This window comes from Scyliorhinus canicula, chromosome 12, assembly GCF_902713615.1.
Source record: "Scyliorhinus canicula chromosome 12, sScyCan1.1, whole genome shotgun sequence".
Lineage (NCBI taxonomy): Eukaryota > Metazoa > Chordata > Chondrichthyes > Carcharhiniformes > Scyliorhinidae > Scyliorhinus > Scyliorhinus canicula.
Genome location: NC_052157.1, coordinates 143212247 through 143238398, shown reverse-complemented (window position 1 = coordinate 143238398; position 26152 = coordinate 143212247). Strand labels below are relative to the sequence as shown.

The following is a 26152-nucleotide window of genomic DNA, read 5'->3' as shown; positions in this document are numbered from 1 at the left end:
AGCTGCCGTCCCTTGACAAAGCCTGTCTGATCTTCGTGTATCACCCCTGGCACACAATCCTGGTGGCCAGGATCTTCGCCAGCAACTTGGCGTCAACATTGAGGAGCGAGATAGGCCTGTATGATCCACACTGCAAGGGGTCCTTATCCCGCTTTAGGATCAGAGAGATCAGTGCCCGCGACATCGTCACGCCCCCCCCCCCCCCCCCCCCCCCCCCCCCCCCCCCCCATGCCTCATTGAAGGCTCGCACCAACAGGGGGCCCACCAGATCCGCATACTTTTTATAAAATTCCACCGGGAACCCGTCCGGCCCCGGCGCCTTACCTGACTGCATTTGTCCAATCCCCCTGACTAGCTCCTCCAACTCTATCGGCGCCCCCAGCCCCTCTACCAGCTCCTCTTGAACCCTTGGGAAACATAGCCTGTTCATAAAGCTCTCCATCCCCCCTCTCCCCATCGGTGGTTCCGACCGGTACAGTTCCTCGTAGAAGTCCCTAAAGACCCCATTTACTTCTGTCCCCTTCTGCACTACATTCCCACCCCCATCCGTCACTCCACCAATTTCCCTAGCCGCAATTCGCCTACGGAGCTGATGCGCCAACATCCTGCTCGCCTTCTCCCCATACTCCTATACCGCGCCCTGCGCCCTCCTCCACTGTGTCTCCGCCTTTCTGGTGGTCAGCAAGTCAAATTTGGCCTGCAAACTGCGCCGTTCCCCCAGCAACCCCTCCTCCGGTTCCTCCGCGTATCTCCTGTCCACATCCAGGAGCTCCCCCACCAGTCTCTCCCTCTCCTTCCTCTCCCTCCCTCCTTTCCCTATGGGCCCGGATGGAGATCAGCTCCCCCCGGATCACTGCTTTCAGAGCCTCCCAGACCATCCCCACCCGGACCTCCCCCGTGTCATTGGTATCAAGATACCCCTCAATACTTCTCCGGACCCTCCTACACACCTCCTCATCAGCCAGCATCCCCACATCCAGGCGCCAGAGCGGGCGCTGGTCCCTGGCTCCCCCATCTCCAGATCAACCCAGTGCGGAGCATGGTCTGAAATCGCTATGGACATGGGAGAAAAAGGAATACTCCCGCGCTCTCGGCCTCCCAAACCTCCAGGGATCCACCCCTCCCATCTGGTCCATAAACCCTCTCAGTACTTTGGCCGCCGCCGGCCTCCTACCCGTCCTTGAACTGGACCGGTCCAGTGGGGGATCCAGCACTGTGTTAAAGTCTCCTCCCATGATCAGGCCCCCTGCCTCCAGGTCCAGAATGCGGCCCAATAAGCGCCTCATGAAGCCAGCATCATCCCAATTCGGGGCATATATATTAACCAGCAACACCTTCTCTCCCTGCATCCTACCCTTCACATCCTTGTCCGACACCACCTCAGCCGCCTCGAACGCCACCCTCTTCCCCACCAGAATCGCCACCCCCTGGTTCTTCGCGTCCAATCCTGGGTGATAAATCCGCCCCACCCACCCCTTCCTCAGACGAACCTGGTCCGCCACCTTCAAGTGGGTCTCCTGGAGCATAGCCACGTCCGCCTTCAACCCCTTCAGATGAGAAAATACCCTAGTTCTCTTAACCGGCCCATTCAGCCCCCTCACGTTCCAGATAATCAGCCGGATCAGAGGGCAACCCGCCCCCCTCCCCCGCTGGCTAGCCATAGCTTATCGACTGCTCGCCCCAGGCCAGCTCGCCCCGCCCGACCCATTCCCCATGGCGATAACGCCTCTCCTCTACACCCCCCCCTCCCTGGGTCTACACCAGCTCCTTCCTGGCCATTCCAGCAGCAACCCGGTATCCCCCCCCCCCCCCCCCCCCCCCCCCCAAGGCTAGGACCCCTCCTAGCCACGACGCACCCTGCATGGTACTTCCGTGAGTCAGCTGACTTCTGCTGACCCCGGCAGCTCCCGCCAAAACCCATCCCCTCTCGGCATTGGGTCATCCCCCTCCTGCCACACCTCCTTGGCACCGCTTCAGCGCGGGAAAGAAAACAAGTAGAGGCTCCGCCCCCTCTGCCCCACGGCGCGGGAAACCAGAGGAAAGCCCGCGCTTTCACACTGCCGCACCCCACCCTTCTGACGCAGCTCCCCAAAATCCAATTTCACCCCAGCCCCGTACAGAAGAGAACATATAAAATACAAACCCCCAACATTCCCCACATCCATACCCAACAGACAGACCCACCCGGAAACAGAGCAAAAAGAAAACCAGCATAAAAAACACGTCAAAGTTAAAGAACAGCAACAGCGAAAACGGCAACGGCCATAGTGTGTCCCCAGGCCCTAGTTCGAGTCCAGCTTCTCCGCCTGTACAAAGGCCCACGCCTCCTCCGGGGACTCGAAGTAGTGGTGCCGGTCCTTGTATGTCACCCACAGGCTGCAGCATTCCAAATCTGACCTGCTTGGCATGCAGCACCGCCTTCGTCCGGTTGAACCCGGCCCGCCGCTTAGCCACCTCCGCACTCCAGTCCTGGTAGATTCTCACTACCGAATTCTCCCACTTGCTCCTCCTCTCTTTCTTGGCCCAGCGCAGCACACACTCCCGGTCACTGAATCGATGGAACCGCACCAGCACCCCCCTCGGGGGCTCATTTGCCTTAGGCCTCCTGTCCAGCACTCTGTGAGCTCCCTCAAGCTCCAGGGGCAAATGGAAGGACCCCGCCCCCATCAACGAGCTCAACATCATGGTCACATACGCCGGGAGACCCGACCCCTCCAGCCCCTCCGCCGGGCCCAGGATCCTCAAATTCTTTCATCTTGTGCGAACGTCCAGCTCCTCCAAGCGGTCTTGCCACTTTTTGTGAAGTGCCTCGTGCAACTCCACTTTCCCCACGAGGACCACGGCCTCCTCCTCCCTCTCAGCGGCCTGCTGCTGCAACTCCCGAATGGACGCCGCCTGGGTCCCAAGCAGCTTGTTGGTAATCGCATTCAGGGAGTCCAGCAGCTCAGCCTTCAGCTCCGCAAAACAGCGCAGAAGAGAGGCCTGCGGCTCCTGCGCCCACTTCCACCAGTCCTCGGGTGTTCCGCCGGCCGCCATTCTGTCCTTCTTCCCCCGCTTTTCTTGGGGAGCTGCTGTAGCTTTTTTCTTTGCCCCACTCCGGGTGAGCACCATAAATGATGGGGAATGCTCCTCCAGACACCTTCCCCCACCGTGATACGTCGAAACAGCGCCGTTTGGGGCCCTCAAATCGGCCCAAAAGTCCTTCAGTAGCGGGAGCTGCTGAACGTGCAGCTTAGCTCCGCATAGCCGCAACTGGAAGTCATACATAATGATATTCGATGAACAGCTTCCACCTCGAGATTAATCCCTTTGCCCCTCAAATGGCAATCCTGATCTTTTCCAAATGCAGGAACTCTGCAAAATCACTCACCCCTACCCTTGCCTTTGGCAGCTCCAAGTCCTGCCAACACAACAAAATCCATCTCCAGGCTATCGGGGAGGCAAAGGCCAAGACGTCTACCCCTTTCTCCCCACCTGCACTACGGGATTCTCCGCCACACCAAATATCGCCACCTCCGGACTCTTGAATTCCTCTGCCCCCATAGTTTTTTCACATTACATCAAAAAATCCCTTCCAAAAACTCCACAACCACTTGACGTCCAACACATATGCACATGGTTCGCCCCCCCCAAGCATACTGCCCACACCTCCTCTACCCCCGAAAAACCGATAACCTAGAAACCGTCATGTACCACCTTTAAATTGAATAACACTTAGCCCATCACATGACGTCCCATTCACCCTCTGCAGGTTTCCGCTCCACACTCTGGCATCCAACACTGCCCCCAACTCCTCCCACTTGACCCTGACCTCCTCCATGGGAGCACTCTTCACCAGCTCCCCATGCATGTCTGCAATACTCTCCCCCCCCCCCCCCCCCCCCCCGGCCTAATTTCACCCTCTGACAGAAGCTTATCCTACAACACCGGGGGCGGCAGCATCGGAAACAACGGCACCTCCTTCCTAATTAAGTCCCTGACCTGCAGATACATGAACCTATTCTACTTGAGAACTGGTACGTCTCCTCCAGGTCTGCAAACTTATCTCCCACGAACGAATCCCTAAAACATTCTATCCCCACCTGCCGCCACCCCCAGAACCTCATCCAACCTCACCGGTGCAAACCTATGATTGTCGCAAATCAGCGCCCACAGTGACATGCCTTCCAATCCAAAGTGCAGCCGACACTGGTTCCAAACTCTCAGTGCTCACCACCGGCCTTGTAGAGTGTCTAACTGGCAAGAACTGAAGGGGTGGCAATAACAGTGCCCTCAAGCCGGTCCACCTACACAAGGTCTCCTCCATCCACCCCCAAACTGATCGCTCCTCCACCACCCATTTCCTAGCCATTGTAATATTTGCTGGTCGATAGTAATTGAACAAGCTCGGCAATGCAGACCCCCCCCCCCCCCCCCCCCCCCCCTTTCAAGAACACCCTCCTAACCCATGGAGCCTTTTCCCGCCCACAAACCTCAATCATCCATTACCTTCCTAAAAAAGACTTGAGAACAAAAATCGGGAGAGTTTGGAATACAATCAAAAGCTTTGGCAGCACTGTCATCTTCGCTATCTGTGCCCGACCCATCAAAGGCATGGCAACACATCTTGAAGTCGCCTTAATTCTCTCCACCAGCCGCAACAAATTCAGCTTGTGCAGCTAGGCCCACTCCCCGCCACCTGTATCCCAAGGTGGTGAAAACTTGCCCCCACCAACTGAAGTGACAATGCCCCCAGCCTCCTCTCCTACCCCCATACATTAATTGGGAACATGATGTTTATAAAAGTTGATAGTTGCTTGTAATTCCTCTGCCTGATCAAGCAATTAAATTGCTTTTTTGACTTTCTGAAGTGCACATTGAATGCACTGTTTTAGTATATTCCTCCACTTGGTGTTGCTTACAGTCAGTGTTTACACTTTCACAGGATGGGTGTTAGATTCTGCAAAAACTAGGGAGAAGTTAATGCATCTACTGCAAAATTAATTCGGATTCCTAAGATTTTGTAGGATTTAATCCCCCCCCCAAAAAAAAATTGTTTTTAGTAGATAATTTATTCCCACCATATTATTTTCCAGAAATAAAAATCAACAAATGAATATCAATCATAGGTGCAAGAAATAATATACATAAACTCGCACGGGATAATTAAGGTAATGAGTGGTAAAGGGAGCGTAAGCGCCTCTAGAATCGATGCAGGCAAGGCTATAATAAATAAGAAAATTACATTTGCTAAGTGAATTCTTTGCAAACTTTTTCAGTGATGGAGAGGAGAAATGTATCTAAAAGTCATGGGGAGGAAGTTGGTGGATTTAACGCAGGTGGATTTAACGCCAGTTAATACTAAAGATATAGTTCAGTTGTGATTTGTTTTATGGGTATGAAACGTGAGGGCCATTGGGTGCCAGCATGCTGCAGAAGTAATAATGTAAGTAATATGAAGTGTGGCATCTGACATTTGATGGGAAGACAGTAATTTGCAAGATAAAGATGGGAATCCTTTTTTCCTCTGGTTGCTCTATTCTGGAGTACATTTAGAATGTTGAGCTGTTGACCAGGATTAAGGTAATCATTGTGGAGAAGTGGTCTTGACAGTCCTGAGGCCAGGCAATTTGAAACGTTTGCAGGCTACTGGCTGCTTGTAAATTTCAGGTTTGGGTGTTCGAACCATTTGGATGAATTGAGCTTGCTTATGTATCAACAGATTACATTGAATTAGTATGCAGTTGGCAAAAGTTTCAAAGATGCTTTTTAATTTTCTTAGTTGCTGGAAGCATCATAAGTACGCTGGCACCAATACATGTTCATGCTTGCACCAGAAACCTTGTAACATTGATTGAGAACTACGGGACCAAATAGAGTCCGCCATATCTCACAGGATCAAGAGGGAGATTGTCATTTTCTTATACGCATGTCACTGGTGGTGAAAGCAAGACTCAAACCACCTGAAAAGGTGTACGTTGTACTGAAACGTTGAACACTTCTTTGAAAGTGGTCCATGTCTAACAGTTTGCTTAACCTTCGAGGCTTTGGGCCATAATCCTGGTCTTGAAATATGGCCCATATGCACCCTTCAGTAGCATGCTTTTGTTCTGCCCCTCTTGAGGGTTAAGGGAAGAGCGCCGTTAGCATTTGGAGATCCTGTACCCACCTTGCATCAGTGATCTTGTACAGGGCTGGTGGAAACACTAAAGCTATGGCTTATCCTGTTAGAGCACCGTTGTCTCAGTTATGGCAAGAGTGTACTGAAAGGGTAGTTTTAAATGGGTTTGTACTCTTAAGCAAATAGGATGAAGTTGATGTGGCAATACTGTTGGGGAATCAGTTGCAAAGTCAGAAGGGCTGGCAAATGGCATGTGCTTAATTAGTTATTTTAGTTATGCTTGAAATTGTTTCTCCAGTCTTCACTCAGTTGGTTCAGCTCCAAAAATAGTTTTAACTTGGCTCTGAAAAGTTAATTTTAATTGGAAGCATTTGAGTACTAAAAATAAACTAACAGATGTGCCAGCTGTATTCATGAACTTGATGTTTTTTCAATGTCCTTTTGACGTCTTGGCTACAAAATCTTAAAACTAATAACTAATGTACCTAATTTTGCTAGACACTAGTGTATTTGTAGCTATCGTTTTATTGTATCCTATTAATATTTGGTTAGAAAGAAGACAACCAAGACCTCTGCTTCTGATATCCAATCATCCTTACTGGGAAGCCTACATTTGTGATTGCTGGATGGTGACAGGATGATTTAGCTCATGCTAGTTACAGTGAATAATTACTGTAGTATTGCGTGCAGTTCTGGTCGCCGCATTATAGGAAGGATGTGGAAGCATTGGAAAGAGTGCAGAGGAGATTTACCAGGATGTTACCTGGTATGGAGAGAAGATCTTATGAGGAAAGGCTGAGGGGCTTGAGGCTGTTTTCGTTAGAGAGAAGGTGGTTAAGAGGTGACTTAATTGAGGCATACAAGATTATCAGAGGATTAGATAGGGTGGACAGAGAGCCTTTTTCCTCGGATGGTGATGGCTAGCACGAGGGGACATAGCTTTCAATTGAAGGGAGATAAATATAGGACAGATGTCAGACGTAGGTTCTTTACTCAGAGTAGTAAGGGCGTGGAATGCCCTGCCTGCAACAGTAGTGGACTCGCCAACATTAAGGGCATTTAAATGGTCATTGGATGAACATATGGATGATAATGGAATAGTGTAGATGGGCTTTAGATTGGTTTCACAGGTTGGTGCATCATCGAGGGCCGAAGGGCCTGTACTGCACTGTAATGTTCTATTGTACCATCTTTGAGCGCTTGAGGAATATAGACTCTTGTATGAGGTACTGAAGGGCTACACACACCCATGGTTCCAACAATTGGATTTGCATTGTACCGTTTTAACTTGGGAGAAATATTCCAACATGTTACAATGTTACACAGTAGCCATGGATAGGATTATTGGTAACTGGGTGGGTTTAGAGAGGAAATTTTGCAGATGAAAGCATAGCTACCAATGATTAGGTAATGGTAGTGAGTATGTACATTGGTTTAATGTGAAGGATTGTTGGACCATAGGAAGTTTGAAATGGTGGTGGCAAAGTCACTTGTTAGGGTAATTTTAAAGTGTATTGGTAAGCAGCAGGCCAGTGTTGTGCGAGTGAGGGCAAAAGTGATGAGTGAGCTACATGGATTAGGATATTGGCACTTTTTTAAAAATAAAACTTTTTGGGCTTATTGTATGCATTGTTAATTTCTTACGGCGGTGGACTAAGGCCAGTTGTAATGCACAATATGCTGCTAGCTCAGTACTAACTCAGAAGTAAAACAAGAAACATTTTTTGGTTTGATTAGTTTTTGTATGTCAAACAATACCATATCTCAAAAGCACCACCTGTGGCCAAGCTGAGGTTCATAGAATCCCTGGAGAGCAGAAGGGAGCCATTCAGCCCATCAAGCCTGTACCGACCCTCCAAAAGAGCACCTTACATAGGCCCAGTCTCCTCCTCCCTACCCCTATAATCCCATCTAACCATTGGACACTTGTGGGGAATTTTTGTTTTTTACATGGCAAATCCACCTAACCTCATAAATCATAGAATTTGCAGTGTAGAAGGGGGCCATTCGGCCCATCAAGTCTGCACCAGCCCTTGGAAAGGGCACTCTACCTAAGCCCACACATCCTCCCTATCTCTGGAACCCAGTAACTTCATCTAACCTTTTTGGACACTTAAGGGTAATTTAGCATGGCCAATCCACCTAACCTGTACATCTTTGGACTGTGGGAGGAAACGTCCAGAGGAAACCCACGCAGACACGTGGAGAACGCAGACTGCACAGAAGTGACCCAAGCCAGGAATCGAACCTGGGGTCCTGGAGCTGTCAAGCAACTGTGCTAACTACAGTGCTACCATGCCGCCCGTACTGTGCTACCGTGCCACACCTGCACATCATTCGACTGTGGGAGGAAACCCTTGCAGACGCTGGGAGTGCAAACTCCACACAGTTACTCCAGGTTGCAATCTACCCCGGGTCCCTGGAGTTGAGGCAGCAGTGCTAGCCACTCTGCCACCGTGCTGCCTTGCCGTGTAAATATTCCTTGTGGGAATTGTCTTTTCATTGTATCTCATTTCTGAACAGGGTAGCTGTTGTATAGCTGAATTTGACCACAAACATCCTAATGATCTAAATATCCAAGTTATTCCTAAAGGTTGGTTTTACAGCTGTGCTAAATGATGCACGTTCAGTTTGAATCCAAATCATTTGACTGATTTGGACGTGGGTTTGGACGAATTGGACTTTTATATACGAGAAATGTCGCTCAATTTTTCTTGATCGCTCCCTGAAAATACTAACTTCCAACTGAGAAAGTTTCATGTGCTTTAGGTGCCCACAGCCAGGTCGCAATTGTAATACTTCACAAATGCAATGTGGTTATAGGATATGGTCATCTGTGTACATAATAACAAGCGACCCATGACAGAATTAAGAGTAGCCTTGCCATCCCTTCAGTCACCCTAGCTAAAATTGGCTAACTTGAAGACCAAGCTTTCATGGTTTAAAAAACTGGATAAACTATCTACGCTATTAGGCCATTGAATGTGAATTTTAAGTAATCAAATCAGTTGACTTTGATGTTCACATAGTTATTCAGCAAATCCAATTAAATTTCAATGGTCACAATACTATCATTTTGATACACAAAAGCTACAAAAATCCAGTAATACCAGTGCACGACAATCTTTACTATTCTAGAAGCGATATTTTTTAAATGGTGCAATGTGGGGGAGAAATGTTCCATTTAAAACCCCATTATTCAAAAATATGGTGTGGTGTACTTTTTGAAAATATTATTTTCCAGAGAAATTTGAATCCCCTTAAATTAGCCTTGTTAGCTTAGTACTATAATTCATATGCTGTAGTATTTCCTATATATTTTTTAAATTTCAGAGCTACCAGCTGCCTTGTGTTCCATTTGCCAGTACAGCACAAACCTGGGCTTTGGATTTTTGACAAATCTCATCATGTACTTGTTTGATGGCAAGGTTTCATGAATAATATTCAGACATTATAAAGCGCAATTGTTGTGTAACAGAATGGATCAAAGTATCTAGGGGCTAGTTTAGCTCACTGAGCTAAATCGCTGGCTTTTAAAGCAGACCAAGCAGACCAGCAGCACGGTTCAATTCCCGTACCAGCCTCCCCGAACAGGCGCCGGAATGTGGCTACTAGGGGCGTTTCACAGTAACTTCATTGAAGCCTACTCGTGACAATAAGTGATTTTCATTTCATCTAAAAAGCGAGCAAAGTTTTTCGGGAAGTACTTTGTTTAAAGTACCCTTTATTCTGAAAAGATTTAACTCATGAATTTTGTATTTCTATCAAGTGCTCCTATCACTGAAGTCTTGAAACAGCTTAAAGCAACAGAAGGAAGCTTGATTTCAGTCTCCAGTATAAGAAAATTAGCCTTTTTAAAAAAAAAAAATAAGAGTACACCAAGTGCTTATGGCTGCCCCCACAAATTGTACAAATTTCTGAGGTGGGAAATTAGGAAGACTACTCCCAGAAAGATAACTGAGCTGGCCTTGCCTAGAGTTGTGGGCTCAAAACACAATTTGGTTCTAATGCTGGGTTCCAGAAACCCAAGATAAAATCTAGTTCAATTTGTCTGGTACACCCAAAGATTACTGTAGCTGGGTGAATTTAGTCTAATGGTTTGGAGTCTGGGTGATTTTCTGCAGTTAATCCATACAAACCAATAGATTTACATCTGTTTAGTTTCACTGCATTTAGTTTAAATTTACTTTTATTATCTTAGTAAACTATATTTGGTGTAAAAGTGATCTGTTATCTATCTTTCTGCTATTTTCCATGGTGGAGTGTAAAGTATACCTCTAGCCATTTTAAGGAATAAAAGTTTCATTCAACTCCAGTGAAGTAGTTAGAATTTTTAAATCCAATATTCATTTCTCAATTACCTTGCTTTTTTACTCCCATCTTGTCTCTTTCATCTTTCATCTATCTGATTCTCCTTGCTTGTCTTGTGTTTTTCATGCTGTAGACCTTTGCGTAGCAGCCTGGATGAATTGGAATCGCAGCACGGTACTGAGTAGTCTTTAGGCCCATATAAAGTCAATGATGGCTCTTGCAGCGAGCAATCTTAGTCCGACTCCCCTTCTCTTTCCTCATATATGGTTGCAACTTTTCTTCAAGTATCTATCCAATTCTCTCTTGAATGCTTCATTTGAATCTATGTCCATCACTATTGGACAGTGAACTCCAAACCTTGACCAATTGTGTAAAAGGTTTCTCCACCTGTCCCTTTCGTTCTTTATCAATCACCTTAGTCGCTGAACAACTAATTACAAACCTCATTTTCTCTGCTCTAAGGAGAACCGCCTCAGCTTTTCCAGCCTATTGGCATAACTAATCTTTCATCATGGAACCATTTTATTTTTTAAAAATATTTTATTGAACGCATTGTCAATATATACTAGAAGTACAAAAGCCAACTGCAGCAAAAGGAAACAGATCCCCTCCTAAATAAACGCCACCCCGTTTTCCAATTTTTTGCTCTACCCAGACACACATGATGCAACCATTTTTGTTAACCTTTCCTGTACCCTCCAAAGCTTTCATGCCTTGCTAAACTGGATCCCAGAATTGGACACACTACTGCAGCTGGGACTGCACCAGTGTTCTATATAGATTTAGCTTAACATCCTGGCCTTTATATTATTGTGCATTTATTCTTTCTATTTGTACATGGATGTCACTGGGTCTGTACTGCCTGAACAGGAGAATTTTAATTTTGGGGAAGGGTAGATAAAGTCCTCTTGGCTGATGGGTCCACAGGGTACATTGTGGCAAATTCACTAACTCTGAGTCCCAGGCTAATGCACAGGTCCAAATCCCACCAAGGCAGCTGATGGAATTTGAATTTAATCAATAAAAGCAGTGAAAGCTAATCTCAGTAATGATTACCATGAAACCAGCATTGGTTGTCAAAAAAAAAATCTTGTTTACTGATGTCCTGTCAGGGAAGGAAATCTGCTATCCTTCCTTAGTCTGAGCTATATGTGACTCCAGATCTGCAGAAGGTTTACTCTTTTTTTAAAAAAAAATACATTTAGAGTATCCATTTTTTTGTAACCAATTAAGGGGCTATCAACCTAGCCTGCACATCTTTGGATTGTGGGGGTGAGAATGTACAAACTTCACACGGAGAGTGACCTGGTGCCGGGATCGAACCTGGGTCCTCCGCGCCATGAGGTAGCAATGCTAACCACTGGACCACCGTGCTGCCAAATGAGGTTTATTCTTGTGATGGCCTAGCAAACCACTCAGTTCAAGGGCAATTGGGGGAGGGCAATAAATACTGACCTTGCCAGTCATGCCCACATCCCATGAAAGAGTAAAGGGAAGAAAAACCAGGATGGGGCACAGATATGGGCAACATACAGGAGGGTCAGGTGATTCGAGGGGAAATTCTTTTTCAACCAGAAATAGTTAGGATCTGAACTTTCCACCTGAAAGGGTGGTAGAGGCAGAAATGCTCAACATTTGAAAAGACATCTGAAATGCATATCAACTGCTGTGACCTACAAGAGCTCAAAAATGGAATTAGGCAGGATGACTACTTGGCAGCTGGTGCAGACATTATGGGCCAAATGGCCTCCTTCCATTCTGTAAATGTTTGTTTCTCTCAATTTTAATGGAAGTGCAACATTTAGCGTGCAACATTGAGCATGCATTCTATCTCCCCATCTCCCCATTCTTCCCATCTCCCCATTCTTCCCATCTCCCCATTCTTCCCATCTCCCCATTCTTCCCATCTCCCCATTCTTCCCATCTCCCCATTCTTCCCATCTCCCCATTCTTCCCATCTCCCCATTCTTCCCATCTCCCCATTCTTCCCATCTCCCCATTCTTCCCATCTCCCCATTCTTCCCATCTCCCCATTCTTCCCATCTCCCCATTCTTCCCATCTCCCCATTCTTCCCATCTCCCCATTCTTCCCATCTCCCCATTCTTCCCCATCTCCCCATTCTTCCCCATCTCCCCATTCTTCCCAATCTCCCCATTCTTCCCATTCTTCCCATCTCCCCATTCTTCCCATCTCCCCATTCTTCCCATCTCCCCATTCTTCCCATCTCCCCATTCTTCCCATCTCCCCATTCTTCCCATTCTTCCCATCTCCCCATTCTTCCCATCTCCCCATTCTCCCCATTCTTCCCATCTCCCCATTCTTCCCATCTCCCCATCCAGTATGTATTGCCTAATTTTTCTGCATTGTATTTCAACTGCCACTTATCTGCCTATTCCGCAAGTCCTTTTGTCCTCTTGAAGGCTATTTCTATGTCCTGTGTTGGTTATACTTTGAAATTGTCATCTGTCTCTTAAACCAAAAAACGAATGCACTTTATCAATTGCCTTTTGAAAATCCACATGCACTTCAGCTGCATTAGCTGCAGTCATTTGCTGAGTCCTCAAAAATCTCAGCCATTTTGGTCAAACACAATTTGCCCTTAACAAATCAATGTTGGCTGTCAATGATTATTCACTAATTTTCTCCTGAATTATTGCTCCAAAACATTTCCCACCAATTGTATTAAGTAAACTGACTTATTATTTGCCTCTTGTTTTTTGAAAAAGAATGTAACATATGCAGTCCTTTGGCATTACAAGCAGCTCCACTACTTTTATCTGTAATTTTACTTCCCAACCATGGTGATAGGTACTACCAGCTTTTCCAGTGCCTCATTTTTATCTCCTCCAGTACCCTGGTGGCCTCTTTGTTTGCTATAGCCGTGGCAAAGTACCCTTCTTTGGGAAACATGACTGCAAGTACTCCTTTGGTACCCTGTCGTACCTTTTGCCTCCTCCTCTAGATTTCCAATTTGATCTCTAATCAGCCTGCCACTCCTCTGAAAACTTGCTGTTAATATACCTGTAGAAAACTTTTTTGGATTCCCTCCTGCATTTAGCACCAATCTATTTTCGTGCTCTTCCTTTGACCCTCTTACTTTCTTTTTCCACTTGCTCTACATTATATATGCACTATTGAGATGATATTTTTGTCTTCTCCCTCTTCTTCACTTTCTTCACTTGACACTTCATCATCCAGGGAGCTTTGGTTACCATCCCTTTCCCACTTGTGTGAATATACCTAGATGACTCAAACCATCTCTTTTAAAGGTCACCCATTGTTCAGTTAATTTCTGCCTGCCAGTCTGACTCCAATTTACCCAAGCCTAATCCCTCCTCCAGCTGAGTATTCTTCTAGATTGCTCCTAATCCTTGTCCATAACTAATCTAAACATTGATGTAGTAATTCCTATCCCTGAGATGCTCTCCAACTGTGACATTCTCCACTTGACTTCCTGGAGCTGGATCAAGCAATGCCACCCTTTCTTGGAAAGAAAACGTGCGTTCAAGAAAATTCTGAATACACTTCAGAAATTCCTCTGGTGTTAAAATCTCCCATTGTCACTGCTCTTTCATCCTTGTGCTTCTGTAATTTCCCACTGGTCTTTAAGCTTCAAAGGAGCAGCTCCTTTATTGTTTCTTACCAAATAAACACTCTTTGACCCTCGGGCATTTTCTCTTTCTGGTACAGTAATAATACTTTCTTAATAAAAACTGCTACCGTTGCTTTTTACCTTGTACTCTAGAGCATTATATGTCCATTTTTTTGATCCAGATATGTTATCATCATTACATCATAGTCTCACATGGTTATCTGCCTGCAGCTCACCAACTGTATTAGCCGCACATGTTTGCACATGCACTTCTGTAGTATAATCGCTGCAACTTGGTAGTGATAATTGAACAAACCTAGATGTGTGATGTTTTAATATTGTGTATGGATGACTATTCTTCTCAACTGTAAACAGCTCAAGTTTCCAATCTGGGTCATACCGTAGTTAGGAAAGTGTTGAACGGATCATAGATCACTGAAAGTGGAATCTGTAGGTCCATAATTGAACACTCCAATGGATGTCTATAAAAACGAGTATGGGGGGGGGGGGGGGGGGGGGAGAAAAGGTGTGTCTCCTAATTAGTTCATAGAATGAGAAAGGGTGATACAAGTTCAAGAACACAAACATTATTTGCCCACTTTTTAAGAATAATTTCACGTTAATGAAGCACTGAGCAATTATCTTTATTGATTTTGGAACAGAAGAAAACCACGCAATTCCTCGAGCCTGTTTCATTTGTTCAGTTGATCCTGCAGCAACAGTATTATAGTTGTGTTCCAGATTTGTACCAACCTTGTAAGAAAAACTGATTTCTGATTTCACTCCTAAATGGTCTACCTCTTAACTGCAAGCTTATGTGTTCCTTTGGTCTGTAATTTAACACCAGAGGAAATTGTTTCAATATCTCAATATCTAACTTTGTTGCTTTACCATTTTAATCAAGGGTTGAATTGCACCTCGACTGTCTAAATTCGGGCAGCACGGTAGTGCAGTGGTTAGCATTGCTGCCTCACAGCACCGAGGTCCCAGGTTCGATTCCGGCTCTGGAGTTGTCTGTGTGGAGTTTGCACATTCTCCCTGTGTTAGTGTGGGTTTCGCCCGCACAGGGTGTGGGTTTCGCCCGCACAGGAGATGTGCAGGATATATGGATTGGGCATGCTAAATTGCCCCTTAATTCAAAAAAATGAATTGGGTATACTAAATTTATAAAAGGAAATAAAAACTGTCTAAATTCAATGAAAGTTTATGCAGCCTGGCATAGGCAAGGAATCTTGTGGCAAGTAATTCTCCCACAAGTCTGTCCACCATCTACAAGTCAGGAGTGATGGAATACACCACTTGCCTGGATGAGTACAGCTCTAACAACACTAAGCTCAACCTCATCCAGGAGACAGCCTGCTTGATTAGCACCCCTTTCAAAAACATTCACTCCCTCCCCCACCGATGAACAGTACCATCTACAGATGTGCTGCAGAAACTCCTTGGACAGCACCTTACAAACCCATGACTGCTACCATTTAGAAAGACTTAAGTGCAGTAGACATAGGGGAATGCGACTACCTGGAGGTTCCCCTCGAACTCCCCGACAGCACTGTGGTGTGACTGCTATGGTTCAAGAAGGCAGCTCACCACCACCATTTCAAAAGGCAATTTAGGGATTGGCAATAAATGCTGGTCTAATCAGTGACTCTCGCATCCCCAAAATTTAAATGCATTTTGCCTGCACACATCTTAAAGGTGGCAACAAGTTGATCTTTTTAAAAAGCGTAGCCAGAGTCTAGGGCTTCATATTAACTTTACAAATTGCTGATTAGGTCTCAGCTGGAGTATTGTCCAATACTGAGCACTGCAGCTTTTGGGATAGGTGTCAATGCCTTGAAAAGGGCACTTAGGAGATTTACTAGCATTTTGAGATCACAGTCATTAATTAAGCCTTTCCATTCACCTGAAGAAGGAGCCGTGCTCCGAAAGCTCGTGTTTGAAACAAACCTGTTGGACTTTAACCTGGTGTTGTAAGACTTCTTACTGTGCTCACCCCAGTCCAACGCCGGCATCTCCATATCATTAATTATGTGGACTGATGAGAAGCTAGAATTGTTACCGGAGCGCAGAGACAGCCAAGGGGAGATTTAAGAGGTGTTTCAGATTAAAGGCTGTGAATGCAAGCCAGGTGAAACTTTCTACTGTCATAATGGCCGGTAATCAGAGGACAGAGATTGGAGATCGTAAGAACCAGAGTTTTAATTGTTAGGATTGAGAATACTTAGTCTGAAAGGTAAATGAAAGCAGATTCAACAGAATTGAGCACAGATTTGGAACGGTATAAGTTGCACAACTAGGGGAAGGAGCGTGCATGATTGACTGCAATTGGTGATCAGTGATTAAGTCACGAGCCAAAAGTTTTACTTTGCATTTTTACATGCAAGTGCATCTTTTTTGATTATTCACCTAGGAAGTGTTTGAACAATCACTTCCTCCATAGCACATATTTTAATTCTATTTTACTTCAGTATTAGCAGCTTTCAAAAAAAAAAGCCCAAACCGTAGTATTACTCTGTTTTTGCCAGATCTTTGGTGGAATGCGAATCAAATCCCTCGGGGTCTCCCAGTAGACATGGAACGTCCCCAGGGAACTTTTGGAAAAAGTAAGCCTATTTGGTTATATCTGTCTTGATTACAAATGTTTATTTTTTTCCCCTCAGAAATGGACTCTATATGGAATCTGCATAAACAAGGTAAGCATAATTAAAATGGGAAACTTTGTTTAAATAAGATGTTCTTGCAGGTATCTTGATCGAACATGAACGTTTGTCGAAAAGTGAAAAACAATTCAAATATTTTGGTATTCTGTCAAATCATTATCTATTCTAAGCTTGATCATCTAGCAAGTCCAGCAGGCTTAACACAAATTGAGTGCTCTCCAAATACTTATTTTCCTCCTCTTTCACTTCTCCTTGCCCCCTCTTCTTTCCTCCTTCTCCCCCCCCCCCCCCCCCCCCCCCCCCAAATCTCGTGATGGTAGTACATGTTTAAATAGATGTCAGCACTCTGTTTCCTTGTAACTACTTTTAACATGCTAGTCTCATTGGCAGATGTTTGAGAAATTCCAGATAGGGATAGGCCTTTCAGGCTCTGCCATTCAATTAGATCATGGTTGAGCTTCTACCTCAACGCCATTTTCTCACACTCTCCTGCTATCCCTTTATGCCTTTACTATCCAGAAATCTATCGATTGATGCCTTTACTATCCAGAAATCTATCGAACTTACTTGATGACCTAACCTCAGCCCTCTGGAGTAGAGTTACAAAGATTTCATACCCTATGAGTGAAGAAATTCCTCATCTTGTGATAAATATTTTATATAAAAAAAAGAAATTGTGGGTGGGATCATTCAAGAGTTCAATTTTGGAATGGGAGCCTGACTGGTCATTTGCACTATTGTTGCAGGATGCATCTGTTAACCCTGTGCTTTCTGTAGATCAAGTCCAAGAAATTGCTCATAGCACAGTGCCATCACCTAAGTCTTTGCAGTGGTGCTGCACTGATGTTTGATTCATCGACAGTCAGTTTTTAAAATCTTTTTACTGACTATAGATGTAATGCTATTTCTTGGAAGTGAACAATTAATTGATTTTAACATCAAAACTGCAATGCTTTTAGAGCAGTGATGCAGAAAGGTAAAAAATGTAGGGATTCAAAGTTTTCAGTAATATTGTTTCACCTATGAAAGGTTAGTGAGACCATTTCTGATGCGCGCTGAAATTAGTTTTTCTGGGAATCATATAAAAATGCCTATTTACAAATTTGATACTTCCATTAAATACATTTAACAAAGCTGGTCAGTAAAGGTTCACTAGCGCATTCAGTTTTAAATTAAATTGGCGTTGGGATTTAACTGTGGGGAGAGCTCATTCCATATGAATTAGTTCAATTTATTTTAATTTCTATATCCAAATCTAGGGAAATAGGAGAACTGAAACTTCTATATACATCAAATAATACATATAAACTAAAATCTGTTACAAATCAAAGCTATTGGCTTAAATAATTCGTGTAGGGCTTTCATCCTTATGGTTTTGTGAATTAGTTTTGCCCAACTCTCTAGTTGGAATGCACTGTTTGGGATTGAAATTTGATATTTTAGTATTAGAAGCTAGAGTGTGATGATGGTTTCTTTGTATGTTTTACATTCCTGTGTTTGTTTTCAGATCCTTCAAGAGTAGTTACTTATGATGAATCTATGGATCGTCCTGATCAATGAAGTCAAGTTTGGTGGACTGCCTGTTTTCGTTGTTGCTGCAAGCCACTGTCTGGGTGCTCTTGGGCTCCTTTAACATCTCTAACAGTGGACCAGTTCAGGAGAATCGTCTAAAAAATATTTTTTAAACAAAGGAAACCGAATTTGAGAGCAAAGAGCGTGTCGTACAGTTGTTTCGATGGACTCTAATTGGGTATTTAATGACCTCTGGTACTGAACATATTAGAAAACAAACCTGAATGCAATGATCAGTGAATAGTGGACTTTTTAACCTAAGTTTGGTTCTTAAGATCCTGCTGGTGTAACTTCAGGCTCCAACGAACCACTGAAGGGGCTGTCCCACTTCACAAAGGCTGCATTTTGCTGTGAGTGCACCAAGATTCCACACGGGAAAACAGGAGGATTACAAAACTTTTTTAAAACCCAAAAAAAGTTATGCTGGAATAATGCCTTGAAGTACAGTATGTGTTTTTCTTTTCTGCTGCAAGGCTCTTGGCTTTTGCTGGGATTAAGATGGTCAGTTATGCCTTGGGGGAAATTGTCTTAATTCATCACTGGGAAGAAGTCAGAAAGTCACAGGCAGCTGCAATATTAGGCGGTGCAGTTCTGATTGTTCACTGGTCAAAAAGGCCATGCTCCACATGCAAAAGGGTGAATCACGTGAAATTTGTGGAGTAATTCAACTTGGGTATTTAATGTTGTACAATTCTTTCCCTCTTAATTTTTTTTAAATTTGCCATTGTATGTGTTAGTAACATAAACCGCACTGCTTCTGCTGTAGGGGCTCTACGTTCATTGTCTTTCTCTAGGTCATGAAATATTTCATTCAGTAGGTTACTTCCCTGTTGCGTGTCTGGCCTTAACTACTACAAAATGATATGTATTTGCTTACTATGCCCTCCTTTTCCCTTTTAATATCATCCTGCTTTTTAAGACTTGCATTTTCATGCAGTATATACCAGAATCATGCAGAACATACAGTTTAAAAGAAAAAGAAAAAAAAAAAGTAGATTTTGAAGTCAAACTAAAATTGGATCACCTACATTCTTTTAGCCCTTGTATGGGACAGTTTAAAGTTTGTTTAAAAAGACAAATTTGGTTATTGAATTCTAACGCATTCTGTGTAGTCCACAGCTTTATTGCTGCTTCTAAACTATTAAATATATATTTTTAATATGGAAAAACCTGCTTGGATTTTACAAATCGGCAAAGAGCTTTATGGCAATATTAGAAGTGAGTGAGTGTGCAGGCATGGACTTCTGAACGTGCAACAGTAGTTATTACACACTACAGCTTGTGTAGCATGTAAGTGCCAGAGTGGAGAGATATATTTTTTTTGAAAGTTCCTGTGGCTTTATGCTATGTCTTGCAAAGTAAATGTTCTCAGTTTAATTTTTTCAGTGTGGTCGTGGAAAGTATGATGTAACCCAGTGCTCAACGCCACTCCTCTCCAGATGCTCATGCTTTCACATCAGTTTTATTGTCTTGAGCACTAGACTGTAGGCGGCTTCTAATTTGCCTAACAAACTAAAATCCTACAATGCCAAATATATTTCTGCTGGTCTTCATATTTAAAGAAAATTCTGACATCTGGGGAGAAAGTGGTGTTCAGGCTAGCAGACTTTCTTTTGTGGGAGGAAAGTGTGTGCTTGCTAGATTTAAATCTCATTATAGTAGCCAGAATTTAATAAAAATAAAAGTTGACCCATAGTATTTGGGTGCAGGATCTGTCCATCACTGCAACCCTAATTTCTGAAAATGCTTTTGAACATCCTTTTGTGTACCAATATGAAAATGCAGGAAACCACTGTCCTTTCAAATTCTTAAATGGAACGGCTTGACATTTCTTTACACATTATTTTGTCTGTCTAATATTTGTGCTTTTTTAAATACAAAAATAATAATGGTTTAGGGCTTGACCAATAATGTCAAGCAATAAACATTAACAGTAAAATACTCTCCTGAACAATTCAATATAGCAAGCAGTATTGTTTTGGAATTGCAATTATTGTTTATTTTGTGCACATTGCTGGTAGAAATTTTCTGTGATTGAAATTTTTACTTGCAAATGCCGAACTGGAAAATGTCATGCCTTTTAGTCAGAATTAAATTTGATCCATGCCATCAGTTACTGACTTCTAATGGTTATTAAGGCTAGTTTATAATTAACTTGACTCTGTTATTGATCCCTGGAATGAGTAGTCCAGTATGTGTTTGGTACTGTACAATATTCTGGTTACCTAGGGCCACAGGACCACTGGGTAGTTCCACCCAGATTTTGTTAATCTTACCCTTTTATGTGCTGTCTTGTGATCCCTCTCTGTCCCTCCTTAATTCTTCAATAAGCACTTGAAATTTCTTAACTTTTTAATCTGTTTATATTTTTTTGGATAGGCATGTAAGTTTAAGTACAGGTCAATCAATTGTGACTAATTAGTACAGTGAATGCTAATGTGTTACTATTGTAGGTATAACATTTTCCGCCTCAAGAGTGTTAGTACTGTAGCATAAACCAAATACAGTGTAGACTGTGGTGCCCCCTTCTATGAAGAGACTAAAAACATGGGAAGAGGGACTGAATGAATGTGTGTGTGTGTGAGAGAGCGATCTATACAGTATCTGGTGCATTTATTAGTATTTGGAATAAGAACTTAATTTATTTTGTGCCATGTGTTGATTTCATTTCATCATTGAGTAATGATCATCATAGCGGTCTAATTATTGCAGAATGGCACTAAGCAAGAAAAATAGCATAGGTTCTTTTAAATTGTTGCTAAGATACAAACTAATCATGGTTGAAGTCTTTGATACCTGTATTGTTTTTTTTAAATAAATCATTTTTTGTAATGCTATGTCAGTCCAACTGTAGGCCTTGCAGGTCAGCCTTTTTTCATTCCAGTTCCCATGTAGTACCCTCTTCTCCCAATACAAAGGCTGCCAGAACCTCAGGGAGTTAAGCTAGGCTGTCAACATGCATGTGTGCTCCATATTCCTGCCCACGTTCATTTCAAGAAATTTATTAGTCCATGTTTTCCCCAAATTTCATGTTTCGTATGTATACCATCAAACTTGATGGCATGTATGGTTACCAGGGCGTATCTTAGTTTGTGGTTAATTATTGCAAGTCTCGTCTGTATGCCACCATAAAATTACATGTATTTTTAAATGCTTGCTATTGTTACTAATTATGTTAATTTAAAAACAAAAATTAAAAAAACTTGTGTAAGTATATGAGATTGAATGTGATCTGCGGAAACATTGTGGCAGGTTACAGCTTGGAAACACTTGGCTGTTTAAACCTTGGACCAATGTTCAAGAATTTTTTTTCCCTTTTCAATTTTTTCCCCTTTTCAAATGACTGTTTACATTAAAAGATGGGGCTTGGGTTGTATGTGAATAACTAAAGCTGCTACTTAGAGTTTCTGTCCTGACCAGGCATGAGATGGTGGGGTCAGTATGAACATGTAAAATAAAATACATGCATACAACATGGGAAGCTGGAGTCCGTAGGAGCATAATACCAACTCCTTTTTTTTGACATTTTAGTATAGTATTTCATAATTATTTACTCAGTGTATATGTACCACCAGAGTGAAGTTCGTGACTGGAACATGTTGCTGTGTTCAAATACAGTATTTCTTACCATAACCAGTATTTTGCTGTAAAACAAACTGCTGGTTATATATTTCCAAATGACCCAGCCTATAAGTTTCAGTTCACAAAATGGGTACATTCCTCTTTCCATCATGCAAAAAAAAAAAAGGACGCCTTTCGTTTGCAATTTTTGAAACATATTCCTCGTACAAAAGTAATAGTGGCTAACTTTGTACTTCTGAGCACTGAGTCGCCAACTATTTCATGTTGATTGTCCAGGTATTGTGATGACTGACCTAGTAAATGATAAAATTGTCTCCCTGCAATAAAAATATCTGAAGATCATTTATCTTGGCATTGTGGGGGCAGGGGAGGAAGGAGAAGTAGGGTGCTGCTTTTTCTGGAAATTCAAATGTTGATCAGCTAATATAAAACTACAGGATTGGTATCCGTAATAACTTTCTTCATTGTTCTACTAGGAACTACGTATTTGGAAGATCTCCAGAGTCTAATAAAGTGTCTTCTTTGCAGATTTGATCTTAAATTTGCTTATTCCCAAGTGTTCTTATGCTTGCAGTTTGCCCTAGTGAATAGATGCATGGAATATTTTGTTTCCTTTTTCACATGTGCTAAGCTCGCCAGCACACTATAGACTATTTTGAGGCATTTAAGGTCACCTCTGCTTTTTCTCTCCCTGCTGCAATATTTTTGGTTGGGGTAAGGAAATGCTGCAAAATGCTGTATGGTGGCCATAAAAAGTGCTAATTATGAAAAGTATTTCATTAATGCCATTTAAAGCTGAGAGAACAGTGTAAATGTTAAATCCACAAGGCTTGGTTATTATAGCAGTATTGGAGTAATAAGTTTAACCTATGGGAGATGAGATGGAATGGCCTGAATGACCTTATACAAATGAATTAGCATTTTTTTTGTGAAACTGTATATTCCCTTTGTACAATCAGCAAACTTAACATTATCAGAGTTTGTTGTCATTTTAACACCAGTTGATATACTATGGGGACTGATATCGGACCACAGAAATTTGCATTGACTGTCAACCAATCTGATTTTGTCTTGTACTAATAAACCTGGGTATAATTTTGTTTCTGACCAGGAATTGGAGAGCACATAATCTAAACGGTTAACATTTTCCAGTCTGGGATGCAGTGACTTAAGAATTAGAATTGGCTTCACTCTGGTTAGAAATTGTGTACTGGTCTATAACCAGTCCAAACGTTTTTTGAATTGTCTGTCTGTGAATCCTGAATTTGTTTTTAAGCACCTTGCTAAAAAAAAAATGTCTGCAGTTCTTTGTCCTAAATAGAATAGTGTAATATATCCCTCCCTACCTCCCCCCCCTCAAAGGCATCTCTTTGCTAATTCTGCCTTATAACAATCCCTCTATGTATCATTGTTTAAGATTTACTTCCTGGGCTGCTTGCATTACATTAGAAATGCATTTTGCACACTCAGGTTTTGCTGAAGCTCCAGTAATGTTTGCTTGAGCTGATGGTATTGAGCTATGCACGTGTTTTGAGTTGAGTTTCTTCCCATCCAGTTTGATTTTTGTTTTGTGTGTGTGTTGTGCTTAATTTTGCATTTCAAGTTCCATGGTTGGGTTCAACTAAGTGAACATATCCTGCTGGGCAAATGACCAGTTAGTAATGTAGAATTGTCCTTACCCCTTTGACCCATTGAGATAACACATGCATCAAGAAGTTTGTGGATTGCATTGTAACTTCAAACTCTGCTTACAGGGTAGAGCAGGAAGGTTTAATAAACAAAACAACCCAACCCCTTTTTCATGTATTTGTCACCTATTTGTATGTGTCTCAATTGTTTAAAAAGCTATAATCGATATCACAAAAAAAATGTTTTAAAAGTTCTTATTTCTAACATTTGTAAAGAACTGCATAATTTCTGATTAAACTGTGTTGCTATTTTCAATTAGTGTCAATTTTTGAATTTTCTGTTTCAGAAGCCATAGGAGAATTTATAGAGAATGTTATCTTGTAAATGGATGTTAATTTAAATAGGTGTACAGAGAGATGTATGGCTGTTGGTTTGACCAAAATGTATGTTTCTGATTGCCCTAGAAAACCCATTTAAGCCATTTGGAAGTCTCCTAGCCACAAAGGGTTCTTGGGATCCTCATGTCTATTTGGTCAAATCAAATTGAGCAGTTTTTCTTTCTAATGAACCACCCGGTGTACGTTGCTTTTACTCCCCTTCAGAACAATTTTCTTTTAAATGGATTAAATATCTGAAATTGTGTGGTAATTTTGGCTGACCAACATTTGATGTCAAATTTATTGTAAGTGGGCAGATGTATTAAAGCTTGTAATCAAAAACATGCATTTTAAATTTTGTTTGCCAGATTTGATGTACAGTAACCTGGTGTGCTCCAGGAGTTAATTTCTGTCGGTTAAGTCATTCCCTTCAAATTAGCCTTAAAATCTGTGGATTTAATTACACTCCAATTCCCTCAAAACAAAATTTGTATGAGAAATTTGGGGAAAAAAGAACAGATTTGGCTGAAATATTTTCTGTTCTACAATCACTATTCCAAGCTATGATGTCATCTGAGGTGGGCTCCAAATAAAAACTCAAGGGAAAAGCATTCCTGCAAAGTATGTAAATAGGACACATTTGTTAAAATCCTAGTCTAGGGGAATGCACTCCGTTTGGATGACTACCATTTGAATGCAATTTAAGAAATTTCTTATGTGAAAGGAACACTATTCCCTTGCTTAGAACTGGTTACTGTATATAATAAAATTAACTATCATCTAAGCTGTATATTGTAACATGATTTAACTGGTGTAAAAAGCACAGAAACTAGCCCTGGGTGCTTACATGTGCATGAATTCCCTTGTAAAATTTATAACAGCAATCCACAGCAAATTTGGTTCTTGGAAGTTGCCATGTTTTATTTAAATTATTTGGTTTGTTCACCACCGCTGCTTAAGATGGTTTGAGTTCTTTGCAACTGGGATAATCGCTTTTGTTTCTGAAAGAGCTGTTTGATTGTCACTGGTAATGTAGATGCCAGGAATTGAACGCATTAGATATGTAAATTTGGACTTCCCTCCTTTCTAGGTGGTTTGGGGGGGGGGGGGGTTAGGTAGAGGTTGTTTAGTGAATACTCCAGATTCTCTACCACCGTGTTAAGTGTCAGTCAGAGCTACAACTCGGTCTTATTTTCTGGTGACTCTCATACCAGCAAAGAAGTCCTATTGAATGCTGCAAATGTATTATCTCTACTCTCGCTTAACAAATTAATGGATGATCTGGGTTAATGACCTTTATATTAAAAGGCTAAGATGGGCATTGAAATATACTGTGAAGGGGGGGGGGGGGGGGAGAGAGAAATGCTTTTCAGACTGAAGTTTCTTAAAGCCCATTTGGAAAGTGTTTTTTTTTTTTAAATCTGGTTTATCCAGCATTTGAATAATGACAGCTCTTGCGCAAGCATATATGGTATATTATGAAATAACTAACTATAAATCCCACCTTGGGCATGGGACTGTGGCCTTAATAATACATGGCAACTTCAAAGTATATGATATGTGAAAATTGTGATCCAATTTTATTGAGAGATTTCATCTGTCAAAAGTTTGTCACTCGACCATCTTGAAATTCCTTTCTGTAATACTCTTCCACTTTGTAATAGACTTTAACTGTAAAGTCAATTCCTGGTAGCTTCAGCCATGCAATCTAGCTCCAGGAGGTGAATTAAATTTCAGTGCAGGCATTTGTTTTTATTTCCTTTTCAAGACTTAAGTCATGACTGTCTACTAAGTTCACTGACAATCATGGTACAAAAATTGTTCAAATAAAACTCTTCTGCTGCTTTATTTTCTGCAATAAATCGATTTTCTGTTCTTTTTTTTAAAAAACATGCATTAATTACTATTTAGTTTTTGGACTGCAACATATTGTAGCCATGCTTAAGTAGACAAGAGTCATTACTTAGGTAGTCATTTTCACTGGTAGTAGTAATCTATACTGGCTTCCGTCAGTTTTGTGACTTTCTAGGCCATAATTTGTCATAAGGGGAAATTAACACCATCATTTAGACCTATCTGTTTATTGTAATATTTTGCATTGCAAGTTGCTGCAAGTGTGGGTTAATAACTTGGCAACAAGGGGAATGGGGTGAGCAGATGCTTATTTCCTTCCATAATCTGTTAACAGTACAAGGACGGAGGAAACAGTACAAGGGCTGAGGAAACATAAATAAAGGTACAGTATAGAAAGCAATTTGGGAGAAAGATTGGATTGAGAAGATAAACATGACGTATCTAACGAGTAAAACCCAAAGGAGTTTGTAA

The 26152-nt window shown here is 42.3% G+C and overlaps 1 protein-coding gene across 1 annotated transcript in view; it reads left to right on the top strand.

The window, feature by feature from the left end:
* nufip2 (nuclear FMR1 interacting protein 2) overlaps positions 1-25689 on the top strand; it is a 47422-nt gene extending 21733 nt beyond the window's left edge. The window contains exons 3-4 of the mRNA XM_038814336.1: positions 16668-16700; positions 18175-25689. Of these exons, the coding sequence (XP_038670264.1) occupies positions 16668-16700; positions 18175-18227 (86 nt within the window). The 3' untranslated portion in view covers positions 18228-25689. The remainder of the gene's footprint in view (positions 1-16667; positions 16701-18174) is intronic.
* Positions 25690-26152: the final 463 nt, after the last annotated feature.